The sequence below is a fragment of the Lepidochelys kempii genome, chromosome 2, assembly GCF_965140265.1.
Source record: "Lepidochelys kempii isolate rLepKem1 chromosome 2, rLepKem1.hap2, whole genome shotgun sequence".
Lineage (NCBI taxonomy): Eukaryota > Metazoa > Chordata > Testudines > Cheloniidae > Lepidochelys > Lepidochelys kempii.
The window spans coordinates 3106808-3123324 of record NC_133257.1 but is presented as its reverse complement, the minus strand read 5'-3'; the positions used below and the strand labels follow the sequence as shown (position 1 = coordinate 3123324).

General features: G+C 58.8%; 1 protein-coding gene across 3 annotated transcripts in view; it reads right to left on the bottom strand.

The window, feature by feature from the left end:
• Positions 1–15147, bottom strand: part of KIFC2 (kinesin family member C2) — a 36411-nt gene extending 21264 nt beyond the window's left edge. The window contains exons 1-4 of one of the 3 annotated variants that reach the window (XM_073329904.1): positions 14987–15147; positions 6643–6712; positions 6174–6340; positions 3558–3810 (exon numbers count right to left, since the gene is read on the bottom strand). In XM_073329904.1, the coding sequence (XP_073186005.1) occupies positions 3558–3810; positions 6174–6340; positions 6643–6712; positions 14987–15067 (571 nt within the window). In that variant the 5' untranslated portion in view covers positions 15068–15147. Of the gene's footprint in view, positions 1–3557; positions 3811–6173; positions 6341–6642; positions 6713–14986 lie in introns of those variants that run through there. The other 2 variants (XM_073329907.1, XM_073329906.1) reach the window with 2 other exon arrangements.
• Positions 15148–16517: the final 1370 nt, after the last annotated feature.

Sequence of the window (16517 nt, the reverse complement as noted above, 5' to 3'; positions counted from 1 at the left end):
GATAAAAGGAACACACTGACCCCTCTTAAAAGATAAGGTCAAGATGACAGTATGTAATAGAGATGTTTTGATCGAACCAACATGTACAAGGTGATGGGTGATAATTCGCCACGTCAGGGGGCAGTAACTATGTCAAAGGGGCAGTACTAACTTGTTTGTATTAGGGCAGGGGTCGGTAACCTTTCACAAGTGGTGTGCCAAGTCTTCATTTATTCACTCTAATTTAAGGTTTCGCGTGCCAGGCATACATGTTAATGTTTTTAGAAGATCTCTTTCTATAAATCTATAATATATACCTGAACGATTGTTGTATGTAAAGTAGATACGGTTTTTAAAATGTTGAAGAAGCTTCATTTAAAATGAAATGAAAATGCAGAGCCCCCTGGGCCGGTGGCCAGGACCTGGGCAGTATGAGTGCCACTGAAAATCAGCTCACGTGCTGCCTTCAACACGCGTGCCATAGGTCGCCTACCCCTGTATTAGGGTATAAAGATGTATCTCAGAGGGAATATCTTTGTCTGGCCTAGGGAGGAATGGAAAGTCCCACCGTTCACTGAGCTGGTCCATTGTTATGGGCATACATGTATTAGTGGCCCAGTAGTCTGTGGGATACTAGTACTGCACTTCTTCGACAATAAACCTGGCTGGGTGCCTTCGTCCCTTAACGGATCTTGTGCTTATTGAGCGGTTCGCTCAAGGTCTGCTGTGCCAGCTGTCTGCACAGGGCTGGGGCGGTACAAAGAGGGAACACACACAAGCAGCCAAATATTTATCAACATCTAACCACAGATGGATGGATGGGTGGATGTGCTTGATGGTTGGGCAGATGGATGAGTGTGTTAGATGGACAGAGAGATGAATTCATGGTGTGTTGGATGGATGGGTGGATGAGTGTGTTGGATGGCTGGACAGATGGATGAGTGGGTGTGTAGGATAGACAGGTGGACGGATGGGTGAGTGTTGGATGGATGAATAAATGGACAGGTGTGCTGGATGGGTGGGTGGATGAGTATTTTGGATGGATGAATTGATGCCTGATCTGCCTGTCCATCCAATACACCCATGCATCCACCTGTCCATCCAACACACCTACCCACACATCCATCACACCCTCCATTCATCCACCCAAAATACTCATCCACCTTCCCCTCCAACACACCGGTCCATCCGTTCATCCATCCAACATGCCCACACATCCATATGTCCTACCAACACACCATCCATTCATTCGTCCGTCCATCCAACACACTCATCCATTTGCCCACCCATCCAACACACGCACCCATCCATCCAACACACTCATCATAGAATCATAGAATATCAGGGTTGGAAGGGACCTCAGGAGGTCATCTAGTCCAACCCCCTGCTCAAAGCCAGACCAATCCCCAACTAAATCATCTTAGCCACGGCTTTGTCAAGCCTGACCTTAAAAACTCCTTCCTTAGAAGTTTTTAAGGTCAGGCTTGACAAAGCCCTGGCTGGGATGATTTAGTTTGGGGTTGGTCCTGCTTTGAGCAGGGGGTTGGACTAGATGACCTCCTGAGGTCCCTTCCAACCCTGATATTCTATGATTCTATGATGAGTGTGTTGGATGGATGAATGGATGGGTGGGTGTGTTGGATGAGTGTGTTAGATGGACAGACGAATGAATGGATGGTGTGTTGGTTGGACATATGGATGTGTGGGCATGTTGGATGGATGAACGGACAGACCGGTGTATTGGAGGGGAAGGTGGATGAGTATTTTGGGTGGATGGATGGAGGGTGTGATGGATGTGTGGGTAGGTGTGTTGGATGGACAGGTGGATGCATGGGTGTATTGGATGGACAAGCAGATGAATGGCTGTGTTGGATGGACGGGTGGATGCATGGGTGGGTGTGTTGGATGGACGGGTGGATACATGGGTGTGCTGAATGAATGGATGGATGGACAGGTGTGTTGGATGGGAGGGTGGATCACTATTTTGGGTGTGTGAATGGTGCATTGGATGGGTGGGTGTGTTGGACATACGGGCAAATTGATGCATGGACATGTTGGATGGATGAACGGATGGGTGCATGTTTTGGATGAACGGATGGGTGCATGTGTTGGATGGATGGGTGGGTGGTGTGTTGGATGAATAGATAGATGGTGGGTTGGGTGGGTGGTATGTTGGATGGATGGGTGGGTGTGTTGAATGGGTGGGTGGATGGTGTGTTGGATGGAAGTGTGGGTGGTGTGTTGGATGAATAGATGGATGGTGCGTAGGATGGGTGGGTGGTGTGTTGGGAGGGTGTGTTGGACAAACAGATGGATGGTATGTTGGGTGGCTGGATGGTGTGTTGAATGGGTGGGTTTGTTGGATGGACGGGTGGATGGTGTGTTGGATTAATAGATGGATGGTGCACTGGGTGGATCGATGGGTGGGTGTGTTGAATGGGTGGGCAGATGGTGTGTTGGATGGACGGGTGGATGGTGTGTTGGATGGATGGGTGGGTGTGTTGGATGGAGGTGTGGGTGGTGTGTTGAATGGGTGGATGGTGTGTTGGATGGATGAGTGGATGGTGTGTTGAATGGGTGGGTGTGTTGGATGGATGGGGGTGTGTGTTGAATGGGTGGGCGGATGGTGTCTTGGATGAGTGGGTGTGTTGGATGGATGAGTGGATGATGTGTTGAATGGGTGGGTGTGTTGGATAGACAGGTGGATGGTGTGTTGGATAGGTGGGGGTGTTGGATGAATAGATGGTGTGTTGGGTGGATGGATGGGTGGGTGTGCTGAAGGACGGGTGTGTTGGATGGACGGGTGGATGGTGTGTTGGATGGATGGGTGGATGTGTTGAATGGGTGAGCGGATGGTGTGTTGGATGGGTGGGTGGGTTTGCTGGATGAATAGATGGATGGTGTGTTGGGTGGATGGATGGGTGGGTGTGTTGAATGGACGGGTGGATGCGTGAGCTGCGGTTCACTGGTTCATCGGGTTACTTCAGAAGACGAAGTCCCTGCAGATCAGTCTCTGTGACTCATTCAGTCCTTGGCCTCTCTCCAGAGGCTGCCCAAGAGGGGCCGACTGACCACCACTCATCACCATTTCGTTTGGACACTGCCCCTTAGCCGAGACCCTCCAGCACACTCTGCCTCCAGTGGCCTCATGGGGCAGCCGAAGCTGCCCGACAGGTGACTTTGAGCAGCCACCATCCTGGAGGTGAAGGGCTCCTCCCCCCTATTACCAACCCCTCTCCATGTCCAACCGCCAGCCAGGTTTCCTCCCATCACCAGTGCAGCCACCTTCCTACATCTCCAGGGCTGCAGCAGGCCCATCACCCTGGTCCTCGTGACAACCTCAGGAGCTCCTCTACCCTGTTGTCTTCAGAGGGGAGGAATTCACACAAGGCCTGACAAGGCGTAGGGGACGAGGCGGGATGCCAGGCAATGGCACCCAGGCCTCGGTGGGATCCCAGCGGTGCCCAGGCCTCGGCGGGGGCGGGACCCCAGCGGCGCCCAGGCCTTGCAAATTTCACCCCCGAAGCCCAGGTGGCTGCTCATGGGCGTTGCTGCGGTCGGGACGAACGACTCCCCACCGTGCAGCATCTCCATGACGTTCTGCTGCTCGCAGATGACGCCCTCCAGGCTCTCGATGAGGCTCAGCTTGTCCTGCACCCGCTGCCTGTAGGCCCTCCTCAGCATCCGCAGCTGCTTCCGTCGCCGGCGCTCCTCCCGGCGCAGGAGGGAGCGGTACTCCCCGGCTTGCTCCTGCAGCCGCTGCATCTGGCCGTAGTGCTCCAGGAAGGAGAGGAGGTGGGACATCACCGAGATGAGCGGGGAGTCGGGGAGCTGGCGTGGGGGCCCGTGGGAGGAGCAGGGGGAGAGGGGGGCCCATGGGGATGGTCCGGCCCGAGTGAAATGGCGGGACGGGGAGGGAGGGGCGGACATGGCAGGTCGCAGGGGCACATAGGACGTGGGGGGATGAGGGAGGTGGTTCGAAGGAGAAAAGAGAAGACAGAGCAGTTAGCGCAGGCAGAGGGTGGGGATGGTTTGCCTAGCGCGGAGGGTGGGGGCCCAGGACTCAGGAGACTGGGCCCTGTCCCTGCCCTGCCACAGACCCCGTTTGACTCTGGAGTGGGTCACTTCATCCACTGTGTCTCGGACCCCCACGCGTGCAGTGTGCTGGCTCCATGAGACGCTATAGGCTACGGTGAGGCACTACGCCCAGGGGCCAGAGGAAACCCCCAGACAGGTACCCCGCACGCAGCAGCCTGCGCAGACCTCACAGCTGCCTGGCACCATCGGCAATCGCACACCAAGAGCAGGGGCCCTGTGCGCTGGGCCCGGCACACTTCGTCGGGGACAGGTGCTGTCTGTCTGTCTGTCTCGGCTGCTGAGCGTGGGAGGAGAAGGGACTCGCCCAAGGCCACCCGTGTAGCCGGGGTAGGAAAGGGGGCAGGTCAGGCGAGCCACCCGAACACAGACCCGGGGGCCGGGCGGGACGGCACTCCGGCAGCTAGACCAAGCGCCCCCCCACCCCGTGCTCCCAGCTGCACTGCTGTGTTTAGTGCACCAGAGTGAGCAGAGCTAGCATGTCTGTCCGCACGAGCTGGGAATCACCTCCCGGCTCAGACCCAGAGCCTGGGCCGCCTCCGAGCCTGGGCTCCTGTTAGGAGCAGAGGGGTCCTTAGGGCCCGGTTCCTGGCTGCCCTGTGTCGTGTCATTGAGGCCAGCGCTCCCAATGGCAGCGTTCTACCCACGCTCTGCCAGGCTGTGCCAGGCCCTTCGGTATCACCGTGACGGGCGCTATCCAAAACCAGGCAGGTGGACATGGAGCCAGGGATGGGCAGCGCTGTAGGATTCCAGAAACCCACACACACTCCAGACCAAGACCATTGGTCCCCTCTGTGGTCTGAGACACACGGTGACCCTGGGGACACAGGGACTGGGTCCCTCCTTCTCTGCTCCAGGCCTCAGCAACCCCCTTCTGGGGAGAGGAGAGAGCTGGAAAAGCTCCTGGGTGGACAGGAGCACTGGCGACTGCCTGGTAAATAGCCAGCAGGTCAGTGAGGGCAGCAAAGCGAGCAGAGTGGAGGACAGGGACGGATGAGACCTGGGAGCTGTCTGGATGGATGGTTCTGCTGGGCTGGTACATGGCCAGTTCAGATCTGACGCGGTGGGTCCTGGTGTGACCCAAGAATCCCGGAATGCCAGCTGGCAAGGGGGTCCAGCAATATCCTGATGCTGGATTGTGCATTCTGGGTCCCCAAAAAGCGAACTGTCCACACAGATGCTGCGTAAGGGGCTATGGATGTCCACTGACAGCGTGCAGGTTTTCTATCGCACAAGGGACTTTTGTTCACCTGGCTCTCGGGCGGGACGTGAGCACCGTAAGCTAACACAGCGTATACCCATGTACATACGAAGCCAGCAGGGGGATGTGAAATCAACAGGGAAGCGGCACACCGGAAAAAGAAACCCCAGTGCGTTATCCTGATCTGAGAACATACACTGAAGTCTGGGGACTTGAGCAGAAGGCAGAGACGACACCCCCCATCCTGCACCTAGGAAGGAAGCGGGCTGGGCATTTACGGTCCTGAAAACAGGATCTCAACCCCCTTGGCTGAGACTCGGCAGAGGAGTTTGGGGGTGAGATATGCTTCATTGGCTGGCAGCTTAGCCTGCTGAGTGAAGTGCAGGCTCCAGAAAGCGTGCTATGATCTTGTTTTACAGGTAACCTTTTGTTTCCATTATTCTCCCTCGCCATCTCTTGGTTCTTTGCCAATGATCTCACCCTTGTTTTCACGATAAAGATCCCTCAGAGCCGTGATATCACACAAAGAGCGGATCCTGACTCTCACAAACAGGGGTACATGTTGGCCCCTGGGGGACAGCAGGCCTGGTACTTCTGGGAGTGTCCTGTGGAGACGGGGCTCGGGGACTGGGGTGCACCTCCTGTTAACCTGCAAGGCAAGGTAAGGGCTGGCACGGCCTGGAGGAGAGGGCCTGGGTGGCTGACAAGAGGGGGGGGTGAGGGAGTGGACACCCAGCTAAGCACAAGCAAGACTCCCCCAGCACAAGAGACGGGGAATACCAAGGGGCCTCACAGCTCTGGGCACCCCGAGACCCATCACACCTGGCCACACCTGTTTGTGTTTCATGCTCCTCATTGCCATGGAGACAGGTCTGATGGGGAACATGCCCAGATTTACCTTCCCGCCAAGGGCCTCTGTGTCCGCTGGGCAGAGCTTCCCCTCGGCAGCTTCCCGCTTGAGGGACAGGAATTCGGTGAGCGGGGTGGCGGCATCCTCCAGAAACCCGCTGTCAGGGCCAGCCTCCTCCTCCTCCGTGCCATTGTCTCGGTCGCTCTCGGAGCTGCCTGCAAAGGCGGGGACCAGCACTGGGCGGGAGCAGCAGCGCCGGGGCGCCCCTTGGTTCCCCCACCGTCGAGACAGCTGTGCCCCAGCTCAGCCACACCCCCCCACCCCGTGTGAGATCCACGCCCCCAACACCCCGCACCCCTCCAGGACATGGGCAGAGCTGGGACACTGTCCCAGCTCACCAGCCCGGCATGCACCGAAATACAGCCAGCACCCGCCCCCTGCAGCTGGGCCCCGTGCGAACCGGACCAGCCGCTGTGGCTCAGAGCCGTGCACGGGGCAGGGAGAGGAGGCTACGCACTGTCCAGCTCCGGCAGCTCCGGCCACAGCTTGCGTCGCCTGGCTGGCTCCGCGGAGAAGGCATCGGGGCCCTGGAGAGCAGGAGGGGAAGGAAACGTCTGTCAGCAACAGAGGCCAGGCCATGGACGGGTCCTCAGAGCCCCCCGAGCAACCTGCCCCCTTCCACGCATGGGTCCTCAGAGCCCCCCGACTAAACCTCCACTGCAAACGAGTCCTCAGAGCTCTCCCCATCACCATGGACGGCATCTCAGAACCCCTTCCCCGCAGACAGTGCTTCAGAGCCCCCTCCCCCCCCCCGAGCAACCCCACACCACAGATGATGCCTCAGAGCCCCCATGGCACCACCCCTTCATGAACAGCACCACAGAGCTCCTCACCCCCTGAACACTCCCCACCATGGCTGCCCCCCCCAAGCCCCTCCGGGCACGGACAGCCCCCCCATGCCACCCCCCACCACTGTGCCCTACAGATCTCCCCAAGAAACACCCCCCAACAGACAGCCCCATAGAGCCCCCCACCACAGACAGTGTCCCCACACACCCCTGGCTACAGATAGCCCCACAGAGCCCGTTCCTGGCCATCAACAGCCCCACAGAACCCCCTCAAGTACCCCCCCACCACAGACAGCCCCATAGAGCTCCCCCCCCACTCCCCACAAGCCCAGCACAGAGCTGACCCTGCTGGGTGCAACTGATGCCCTGAGCTGGAGCCATCTCCGCGATGAAGCTGTCTAGACACCGGGAACACTCCCGGATTGCTCCCTTCAGCACTACGTGCCCAGGGCCTTGATGCACCCCAAGACCCGACCCTCTCCCACGAGGCCTGGCTGGGTGCACCAATAGGGCTGGGGAACAGCAAGGTGCTGAGCTAGCAAGATGGGAACCCTGCTAATGGGGAAGAGCCGGCCCTGCCCGGGTGCTGCCCCCGCTAACATACGCCACGGAGGAGGACACACGCCCGTTCCCCCTCGGTGCCCGGCGCACAGAGGACAAGCAGCTGCTTAGCCCCCAACGGCAAGCCCTGCTCTTTAACTCATGCTTAGCTCTGGAGGTCCCTGGTTCAGCCCAGCCCCTCGCCCAGCTACGCTGATGGGGCACCTGACTGTGTTGCCTGGCCTCACAGCGGGCACCCCCTACTGGAGGAGTCAGCATTGCACCCAGCACCGGCTGGGATGCGGGGGTGCTGCTGTCTGGGTACTGCTCTCTAGGGGGTGCTGGGAGAGCAATGCCCCACGGTGGGCTGCTGCAGAGTTGGGTGCCTGAGGGGGTCAGGGGCTGCCCACAGGGCAGCACGGAGCCAGCGTTACACTGGGGGGGGGGGGCGGGGGATGCTTTGATTTAGACACAGAGACTAGCCCTGGACCCCTGAGCACAACTGCCCCAGTTTGCAAAAACCACCTCCTGCCTCCCCCACCCCGCAACCAGCCTGTACATGACACCTCGTGCATCCCCCTTCCCTCCACCACCCCCGCGGTCTAGACCCTGCCTGTCTCCGGTCCCCGGGACAGACCCTGCTCTCCACCCAGCAGACAGATGGACTCAACCCCTCGTCCAAGCTGTCAGATGAGAATCCCTGCCCATCCTAAACCCAACGCAGCAGCACCAGTGCTGGGGAGCTGTCTGCCTCTGTGCCCCCCGCCAGGGAGACAGACCCACGGCGCAGCAAGTCAAAGCCTGAGCCAGGCCTCCCTGGACAATCAATACAGCCCGGCTGGAAACTGCACCAGCTCCCTGCTAACAAGCTGCAGCCGAGCCAACCTCGGAGCCAGCTGCACAGAGTGGAGCCGAGTGGGGAAACGGCAGAGCGCCAGAGCCGAGATGCCAAGGGGAGGAAATGGGGCAGGCTCTCAGCACCGCCCTATGGATCCAATCAGCCCTCTGGCAGGGGAGATCACGCTGCCTTGAGCGGTCAGGCCCCCATCCTGCTGGGCCCCTTTGGAGAGAACCGACCCCCCAGCTGCTAAAGCGCCCACAGAGCCAACCCGGGCACACCTGGCACGCACATCCCGCCCCAGCAGAGGGGCCCAGCCTGGGAACGGCGCACAAAGCTCTCTGCCAGCGGAACACGAGGCACGGCCAACGCTCCTGGCCCTGTAGACGTGTCTGGCAAGGCTCAGCGGGGCTGGGCGCCGACCCGTGGCTGCGGTGAGGAGGGGTCAGAGACTGGAACAATCGATGTCTATTCAAACAACAGACAACACCCCTGCCCCCAGGCGTCCCCAGTGCAGAGCAGGGGCCCAGGGCAAAGCGGGCAGGGAAAGCCGAGGTTCTGTGCCGTGCTGACAAGCAGAGGGAGACCCAGACCCAGCCCCCCTGCGAGGGGAGGAGTGAATGAACCCCAGTCTGCTGTCCTCTGCGCTGGGTTCGACTGGAACCAGGAGGCTCAGCACAGACAGACCGAGCCCTTCAATCCCTCGCGCCTTCTGGCGCCTGCTCCAAGCGAGTGGGCCCTAGCAGGCTGGGCCCCTGCCCCTGAAGCCACACCGTCCCCAGCCCCTACTCACGTCCCTCGCGCCGCCAGTCTCTCCCACCTCCTTTCCCTGGCGCTGTCGTAACACGCTTGTGAAGCTGGAACTGTTCATAGAATCATAGAATATCAGGGTTGGAAGGGACCTCAGGAGGTCATCTAGTCCAACCCCCTGCTCAAAGCAGGGCCAATCCCCAATTTTTGACCCAAATGGCCCCCTCAAGGATTGAACCCACAACCCTGGGTTTAGCAGGCCAATGCTAAGCGTGGGTCATGTCTCTCGGGGCTGGTCCTGATAGAGGATAAGAGCCTACTGCTGCTGGTGGCTGACGGAGGGATTCCTTTAGCTCAAGCGACGAGGACCTATGCTCTGGTGCGGATCCACAGCGAAGGATGTCACTGAACCGGACCCCGAACAGGCACCCGAATGCCTGCGCTGCCATCCCTTCCCATGCACAGCCAGCTTGGGGAGTAGCCCACGCGTTACCGGCCGACCCTCAATAACAAGCCTGTGTTAAAACAGGGGTAGGTGTTAGCATTGGCACAGGGATTCCACCTGGCCCCAGCATGGGACGTGGGAAATCCAGGCCCATCCATCAACCAGGGGACAGCCTCAGCACCCGCATCTCCAGCAGCTGCCGAGGGCTGCGGTGGAGTCTCCATCCCTAGACATTTTTAAATCAAGATTGACCTCGAGCAGATCTTTCAGAAAAGCATCCAGACAGGAGTTAATGCAGGGCACTCCTAGGGCCGATGTGATAGATACAGAGATCTCACAACGGCGCCTCCTGGCCCCAGGCTCTCAGAATTGATGGAAAAAACACCAGGAAATCACTAGTGGCCCAGGAGCGAGAACACCAGAGTCCTGCAGCGGCCTTGGAAGGGATGTCAACAGGACAGGACCTGCCCCCCATGTACTCCCGAGGGCTCTCACCCCACCACGCTGGGTGCAGGATCCTAGTGATGTCACACGGGCCAGCCTGGGCAAGGATAAAGTCAACCGGCTAAGTGCACAGCTGGGTCAGCAGGTTCAATTCCCCCTCCAGCAGGGCTGAGCTGCCCCCATGCCCACCCCTTCGACCCCTGGCTCTTCGCCTCCCCACTGCCAATTTCAGTCACTTCACTGGTACTGCTAAGTGCCCAGGCTGCTGGCCGCATTGATCTCCAGAACCAAAGCTGTGCCCGGGGCTGCTCTGCCACCACCATAGAATCATAGAATATCAGGGTTGGAAGGGACCTCTGGAGGTCATCTAGTCCAACCCCCTGCTCAAAGCAGAACCAATTCCCAACTAAATCATCCCAGCCAGGGCTTTGTCAAGCCTGACCTTAAAAACCTCTAAGGAAGGAGATTCCACCACCTCCCTAGGTAATGCATTCCAGTGCTTCACCACCCTCCTAGTGCAAAAGTTTTTCCTAATATCCAACCTAAACCTCTCCCACTGCAACTTGAGACCATTACTCCTCGTTCTGTCATCTGCTACCACTGAGAACAGTCTAGATCCATCCTCTTTGGAACGCCCCTTCAGGCTGAAAGCAGCTATCAAATCCCCCCTCATTCTTCTCTTCCGCAGACTAAACAAACCCAGTTCTCTCAGCCTCTCCTCATAAGTCATGTGTTCCAGCCCCCTAATCATTTTTGTTCCCCTCCGCTGGACTCTCCAATTTTTCCACATCCTTCTTGTAGTGTGGGGCCCAAAACTGGACACAGTACTCCAGATGAGGCTTCACCAGTGTCGAATAGAGGGGAATGATCACGTCCCTCGATCTGCTGGCAATGCCCCTACTTATACATCCCAAAATGCTGTTAGCCTTCTTGGCAGCAAGGGCACACTGTTGACTCATATCCAGCTTCTCGTCCACTGTAACCCCTAGGTCCTTTTCTGCAGAACTGCTGCCTAGCCATTCGGTCCCTAGTCTGTAGCGGTGCATTGGATTCTTCCATCCTAAGTGCAGGACTCTGCACTTGTCCTTGTTGAACCTCATCAGATTTTTTTTGGCCCAATCCTCTAATTTGTCTAGGGCCCTCTGTATCCTATCCCTACCCTCCAGCGTATCTACCTCTCCTCCCAGTTTAGTGTCATCTGCAAACTTGCTGAGGGTGCAATCCACACCACCCTCCAGATCATTAATGAAGATATTGAATAAAACCAGCCCCAGGACCCACCCTTGGGACACTCCGCTTGATACCAGCTGCCAACTAGACATGGAGCCATTGATCACTACCCGTTGAGCCCGATGATCTAGCCAGCTTTCTATCCACCTTATAGTCCATTCACCAGTCCATATTTCTTTAACTCGCTGGCAAGAATACTGTGGGAGACAGTGTCAAAAGCTTTGCTAAAGTCAAGGAATCGCACGTCCACTGCTTTCCCTTCATCCACAGAGCCAGTTATCTCGTCATAGAAGACAATTAGATTAGTCAGGCACGACTTGCCCTTGGTGAATCCATGCTGACTGTTCCTGATCACTTTCCTCTCATGTAAGTGCTTCAGGATTGATTCTTTGAGGACCTGCTCCATGATTTTTCCGGGGACTGAAGTGAGGCTGACTGGTCTGTAGTTCCCAAGATCCTCCTTGTTCCCTTTTTTAAAGATGGGCACTACATTAGCCTTTTTCCAGTTGTCCGGAACTTCCTCCGATCGCCATGAGTTTTTAAAGATAATGGCCAATGGCTCTGCAATCACATCCGCCAACTCCTTTAGCACTCTCGGATGCAGCGCATCCGGCCCCATGGACTTGTGCTCGTCCAGCTTTTCTAAATAGTCCCAAACCACCTCTTTCTCCACAGAGGGCTGGTCACCTCCTCCCCATGCTGTGCTGCCCAGTGCAGTAGTCTGGGAGCTGACCTTGTTCGTGAAGACAGAGGCAAAAAAGCATTGAGTACATTTGCTTTTTCCACATCCTCTGTCACTAGGTTGCCTCCCTCATTCAGTAAGGGGCCCACACTTTCCTTGACTTTCTTCTTGTTGCTAACATACCTGAAGAAACCCTTCTTGTTACTCTTAACATCTCTTGCTAGCTGCAACTCCCATTGTGATTTGGCCTTCCTGATTTCACTCCTGCATGCCTGAGCAATATTTTTATACTCTTCCCTGGTCATTTGTCCAATCTTCCACTTCTTGTAAGCTGCTTTTTTGTGTTTAAGATCAGCAAGGATTTCATGGTTAAGCCAAGGTGGTCGCCTGCCATATTTACTATTCTTTCGACACATCGGGATGGTTTGTTCCTGTAACTTCAATAAGGATTCTTTAAAATACAGCCAGCTCTCCTGGACTCCTTTCCCCCTCATGTTATTCCCCAGGGGATCCTGCCCATCAGTTCCCTGAGGGAGTCTAAGTCTGCTTTTCTGAAGTCCAGGGTCCATATTCTGCTGCTTTCCTTTCTTCCCTGTGTCAGGATCCTGAACTCGATCATCTCATGGTCACTTTCTCTCAGGTTCCCATCCACTTTTGCTTCTCTACTAATTCTTCCCGGTTTGTGAGCAGCAGGTCAAGAGGAGCATGGCCCTTAGTTGGTTCCTCCAGCACTTGCACCAGGAAATTGTCCCCTACACTTTCTAAGAACTTCCTGGATTGTCTGTGCACCGCTGTATTGCTCTCCCAGCAGATATCAGGGTGATCGAAGTCTCCCATGAGAACCAGGGCCTGCGATCTAGTAATGGGGATTTGGACCGATGGGCTTTGGACCATGGGTCCCCTCTGGACTGTTGCCCATTTTTGGCTCTGGGACTCCTGCCTCCTTTTTTTCCAGGGGAAGAATCGTTTGCTATCTCCAAGAGCTTGAGTCAGGTGATAGAGACGGCAAACTGAGCAGCACTTAGCCCCCCATTCAGGATACAGGGAACCAGGGACTGTCTGTGAGGTGGAAATACAACACATTTACAACTGATCAGAGAGCCACTTTTCCCACACGCGTCATTAACCTGTGTAACTCACTGTTACTAGACCTTATTGAGCTTAGCAAAATACAAAACAGGGCCAGACCCTTCTAAGGATCATTACCCCAGCCATGGTTACCCATTACAAAGGCTATAATCTCTCCTGGTCCCGGACATCAGCAGCCCCTAACTGAATGATGCGGGGTTAGGAAGAGATGACCCCCGGACAAGTTACTCCATAATCATCCAGTACCAGGTGCCTTGTGCCTTCCTCTGGAACGGCTGGGGCTGGTCCCTTTCACCAATAGGACAGACTGAGACTATCCCTGGTCTGTTCAACCTGCCCATTCTTATGTCCCGAGTGCTGACCCAGACAGACCGGAGGGGCCACTAATCACATTCAGAAAACAATCTCAGCTCCACAGCAAGGCATGGCGAGCGGGAGGGACGGGGCGTGCCTGGAGCCCCACCTAGCCTGAGAGCAGGGGCTGCCCGACTGGGGAGGGGCAGGTAGACTCACTCAGGCAGCTGGCTCCTTAGTGCACCCGGAGCGGGAGAGGACCTAGGGTGTGGGCTGAGCAGTCAGGAGTGGGGAGCCGGACTGAGCTGCTCTTTACATTCCCCTCGGGACCCCAGGACAGGGGGACCTGCCATGCACTTTGCTATGAGCTGGTTGGGAAAGGGGTCTGCTGCCAGGGAGACAGAGTGGGTGCGCAGTTACCATGGCAACAGATGTCTTTGAAATTCCACCACGGAATGATGGCGACAGATCGACTGTTACTTCTGGTTCCTGTCACTGCAAACCATCTCTGAGTACCACTCCTCCCCCACCAGTGTGCCAGGAATAATGGGGATCCATCCAGTCAGGGGCAGGTGCCCCCAAGTCTGCATGGCTAGGACTGAGGTACCCTCCCTCCACCTCTTCCCATGCCGGCAGAGGATCAGTGTCCCATATCACTCCCCTGGGCTGGATCCGGCAGCACCAAAGCTGACCTGGTTTCCTCCCCCTTCCCCTGGCCCGCCAGGCAGATGCGACAGCCGCAGCCAGGCGGGCTTTCATCTCTGCATTGATCAGGGAGCAGCATCCCCACAAGAGAAGCAACCACGGCTACCTGGGCACGCAGCGGCTCAGAAGCCATGCTGCCGGGGACCATGCCAAGTGGACAGAGAGCAGAGATCCAGGGCCGGCAGTGCGAAGGGCCGTGGGGCTGGGAGTGGAGAGGGAATGACTATCTGGCCCAGGACAGAGCAGTCCCACTCGGTCAGGGGACAGGGACTGGCTGCTCCAGGTCAGCAGCAAACTGAACAGCGTGAGGGGAGAGGAACAGCCCATCCCGGTGGGGCAGGTGGCAGCTTCCCATCCCTGCCATGAGTTGGGAGGACTCAGCCGGGCCTCCACCGCCCAGAAACCACCCCACGGCCTGGCACCTGGGGAGTCTGCTCAGGAGACGCCCAAGACCAGCCTGGCCGGGGGGCTGCAGGCTGGGACTGAGGTCAACAGACCTAAGGGGGGAGCCCAGAGCTGGGGGAGCAGGGGGCTGCGGGTTAGGATTGAGGGGCACTGGCAGGGCGTGGAGATGGGGGATAGCAGGGAGCACCGGGGATCTGGCTGGGGGAAGCCAGGCACCCCGGCACAGGGCACCGGAGGACAGTGAACAGCTGTCAGGGGCAGGTGCTGCTGGGGGCGTGCAGAGCAGCTGGGTGCCGGGGGCAAGGCGGGGGGGGGCCGGGGGCACAGCGGGTAGAATAGCTCCCCCCCTTTGCCCTCCCCAGAGGTGGCACTGGCAGGTGTCCCGGGTCCGCACCCCGGGGCCGGGCTCCGCTAACGGGGTCCCCGTGGCCCAGCGGTCCCGTCTCACCGCTTGATCCGATCCAGAGACTGGCCCGGGCCGGGGTTCCCCACAGCGGGGGCGGCTCAGGGCCCTCTGGAGGGCATGACGCTGGCCGAGGGGGGCCGGGGTCCCCCCGCCCGGTGCCCCAGCCCCCCCCCAGCCCCCCCTACCTGCGGCGGGGGGAGCGGCGGCGGGCCGCGGCGCAGCAGCGCGTACACGATGTAGACCAGCAGCGAGTAGAAGGCGAACATGGGGGCGCCGGGGGGGCCGCCGGGGCGCCCTGCGCAGCCCAGCCCGGGGATCCCCTCGCCCGCCCGGCAGCTGCAGCGCCCGCCCCCCGGCCGAGCCAGCCGCAGCGGCTCGGAGCATGCCCAGTGCCCCCGCCCGCCCCTGGCGCTGCGGCACCGGCGGGGCCCGGGCGGAGCTGGGGGGAGCCGCCCACGGGCGGCGGGACGCGGGCACCCCCTGCAGCTCCCTGGGCATGGGCAAGACACGGGCACCCCCTGCAGCCTCCTCACGCCCTGGGCATGGGCGAGACACGGGCACCCCCTGCAGCCTCCTCACGCCCTGGGCATGGGCGAGACACGGGCACCCCCTGCAGCTCCCCTCACTGACACGGGCACCCCATGCATCTCCCCTTGCCCTGGGCACAGGGGCGACTCGGGCACCCCCTGGAGCCTCTTTGTGCCCTGGGCATGGGTGAGACATGGGCACCCCATGCAGCTCCCCTCCTCTGGGCACGTGTGAGACACGGGTACTCCCTGCAGGCTCTTTGTGTCCTGGGCATGGGCAAGACATGGGCACCCCTTGCAGCCTCGTCAGCCCTGGGCAGCGTGGATCTGCAAGACCCAGGGGGCCTGCAGCCTCCTTGGCCCCTGCTGGTAGTGACAGACACCTGGTCAGAGCCCCAGGCCCCAGGCCGCTGTGGTGAGTGTAGGGTCTGAGTGTAGGGCCTGACCCGGGGGGGCGTGAGCTGCTGGCCATGGGGAGGGCTGCGGGCTCTGAGAGATGCAGAGAGCTGTGACAGGGTGGGCATCATGCCCATTTCTCTGCTCCACAGCCCTAGGGAGCTTGAACCACAGCAGGGAGTGAGTGCAGGGGCATGGGTCCGAGACATGCAGCACAAGGGCTGGAGCAGGAGGGTTAGCTATGGAGCACCGAACCCAAGAAATAATCACCCCCCCACCCCCAGTTCCCCGAAAGATTCCCCGTAGGGAGCGTGATGTGCTTTGGGGTGTGGAGGGGGTCTCCAGGGCGCTTTGGCTGCCTCTGTGGCAGGGGAGAGGCAGGGTCCCCCCTCTTCTCTGTGCAGAGCTCTCCCGGTTGCCCCAGGAACCAATTCAGCCAGGCCCTAGCGCAGGGGTGGCCAGCCTGAGCCTGAGGAGGAGCCAGAATTTATCAATGCACATGGCCAAAGAGTCCCAGTAATACGCCAGCAGCCCCCCATCAGCTCCCCCCACACGCTCCCAGCGCCTCCCGCCCACGGGCAGCCCCGCCGAACAGCGCCTCCCCCTCCCTCCTGATCAGCTGTTTCGTGGGGTGCAGGAGGCTCTGGGGGTGGGGTGGGGGAGGAGCGAGGGCACGGCCGGCTCAAGGGAGGGGGCGGGAAGGGGTGGAGTGGGGGCAGGACCTGGGGCAGAGCCGGGGGTTGGCAGTGAGCACCCCCCGGCACACTGGAAAGTTGGCGCCTGTAGCTCCAGC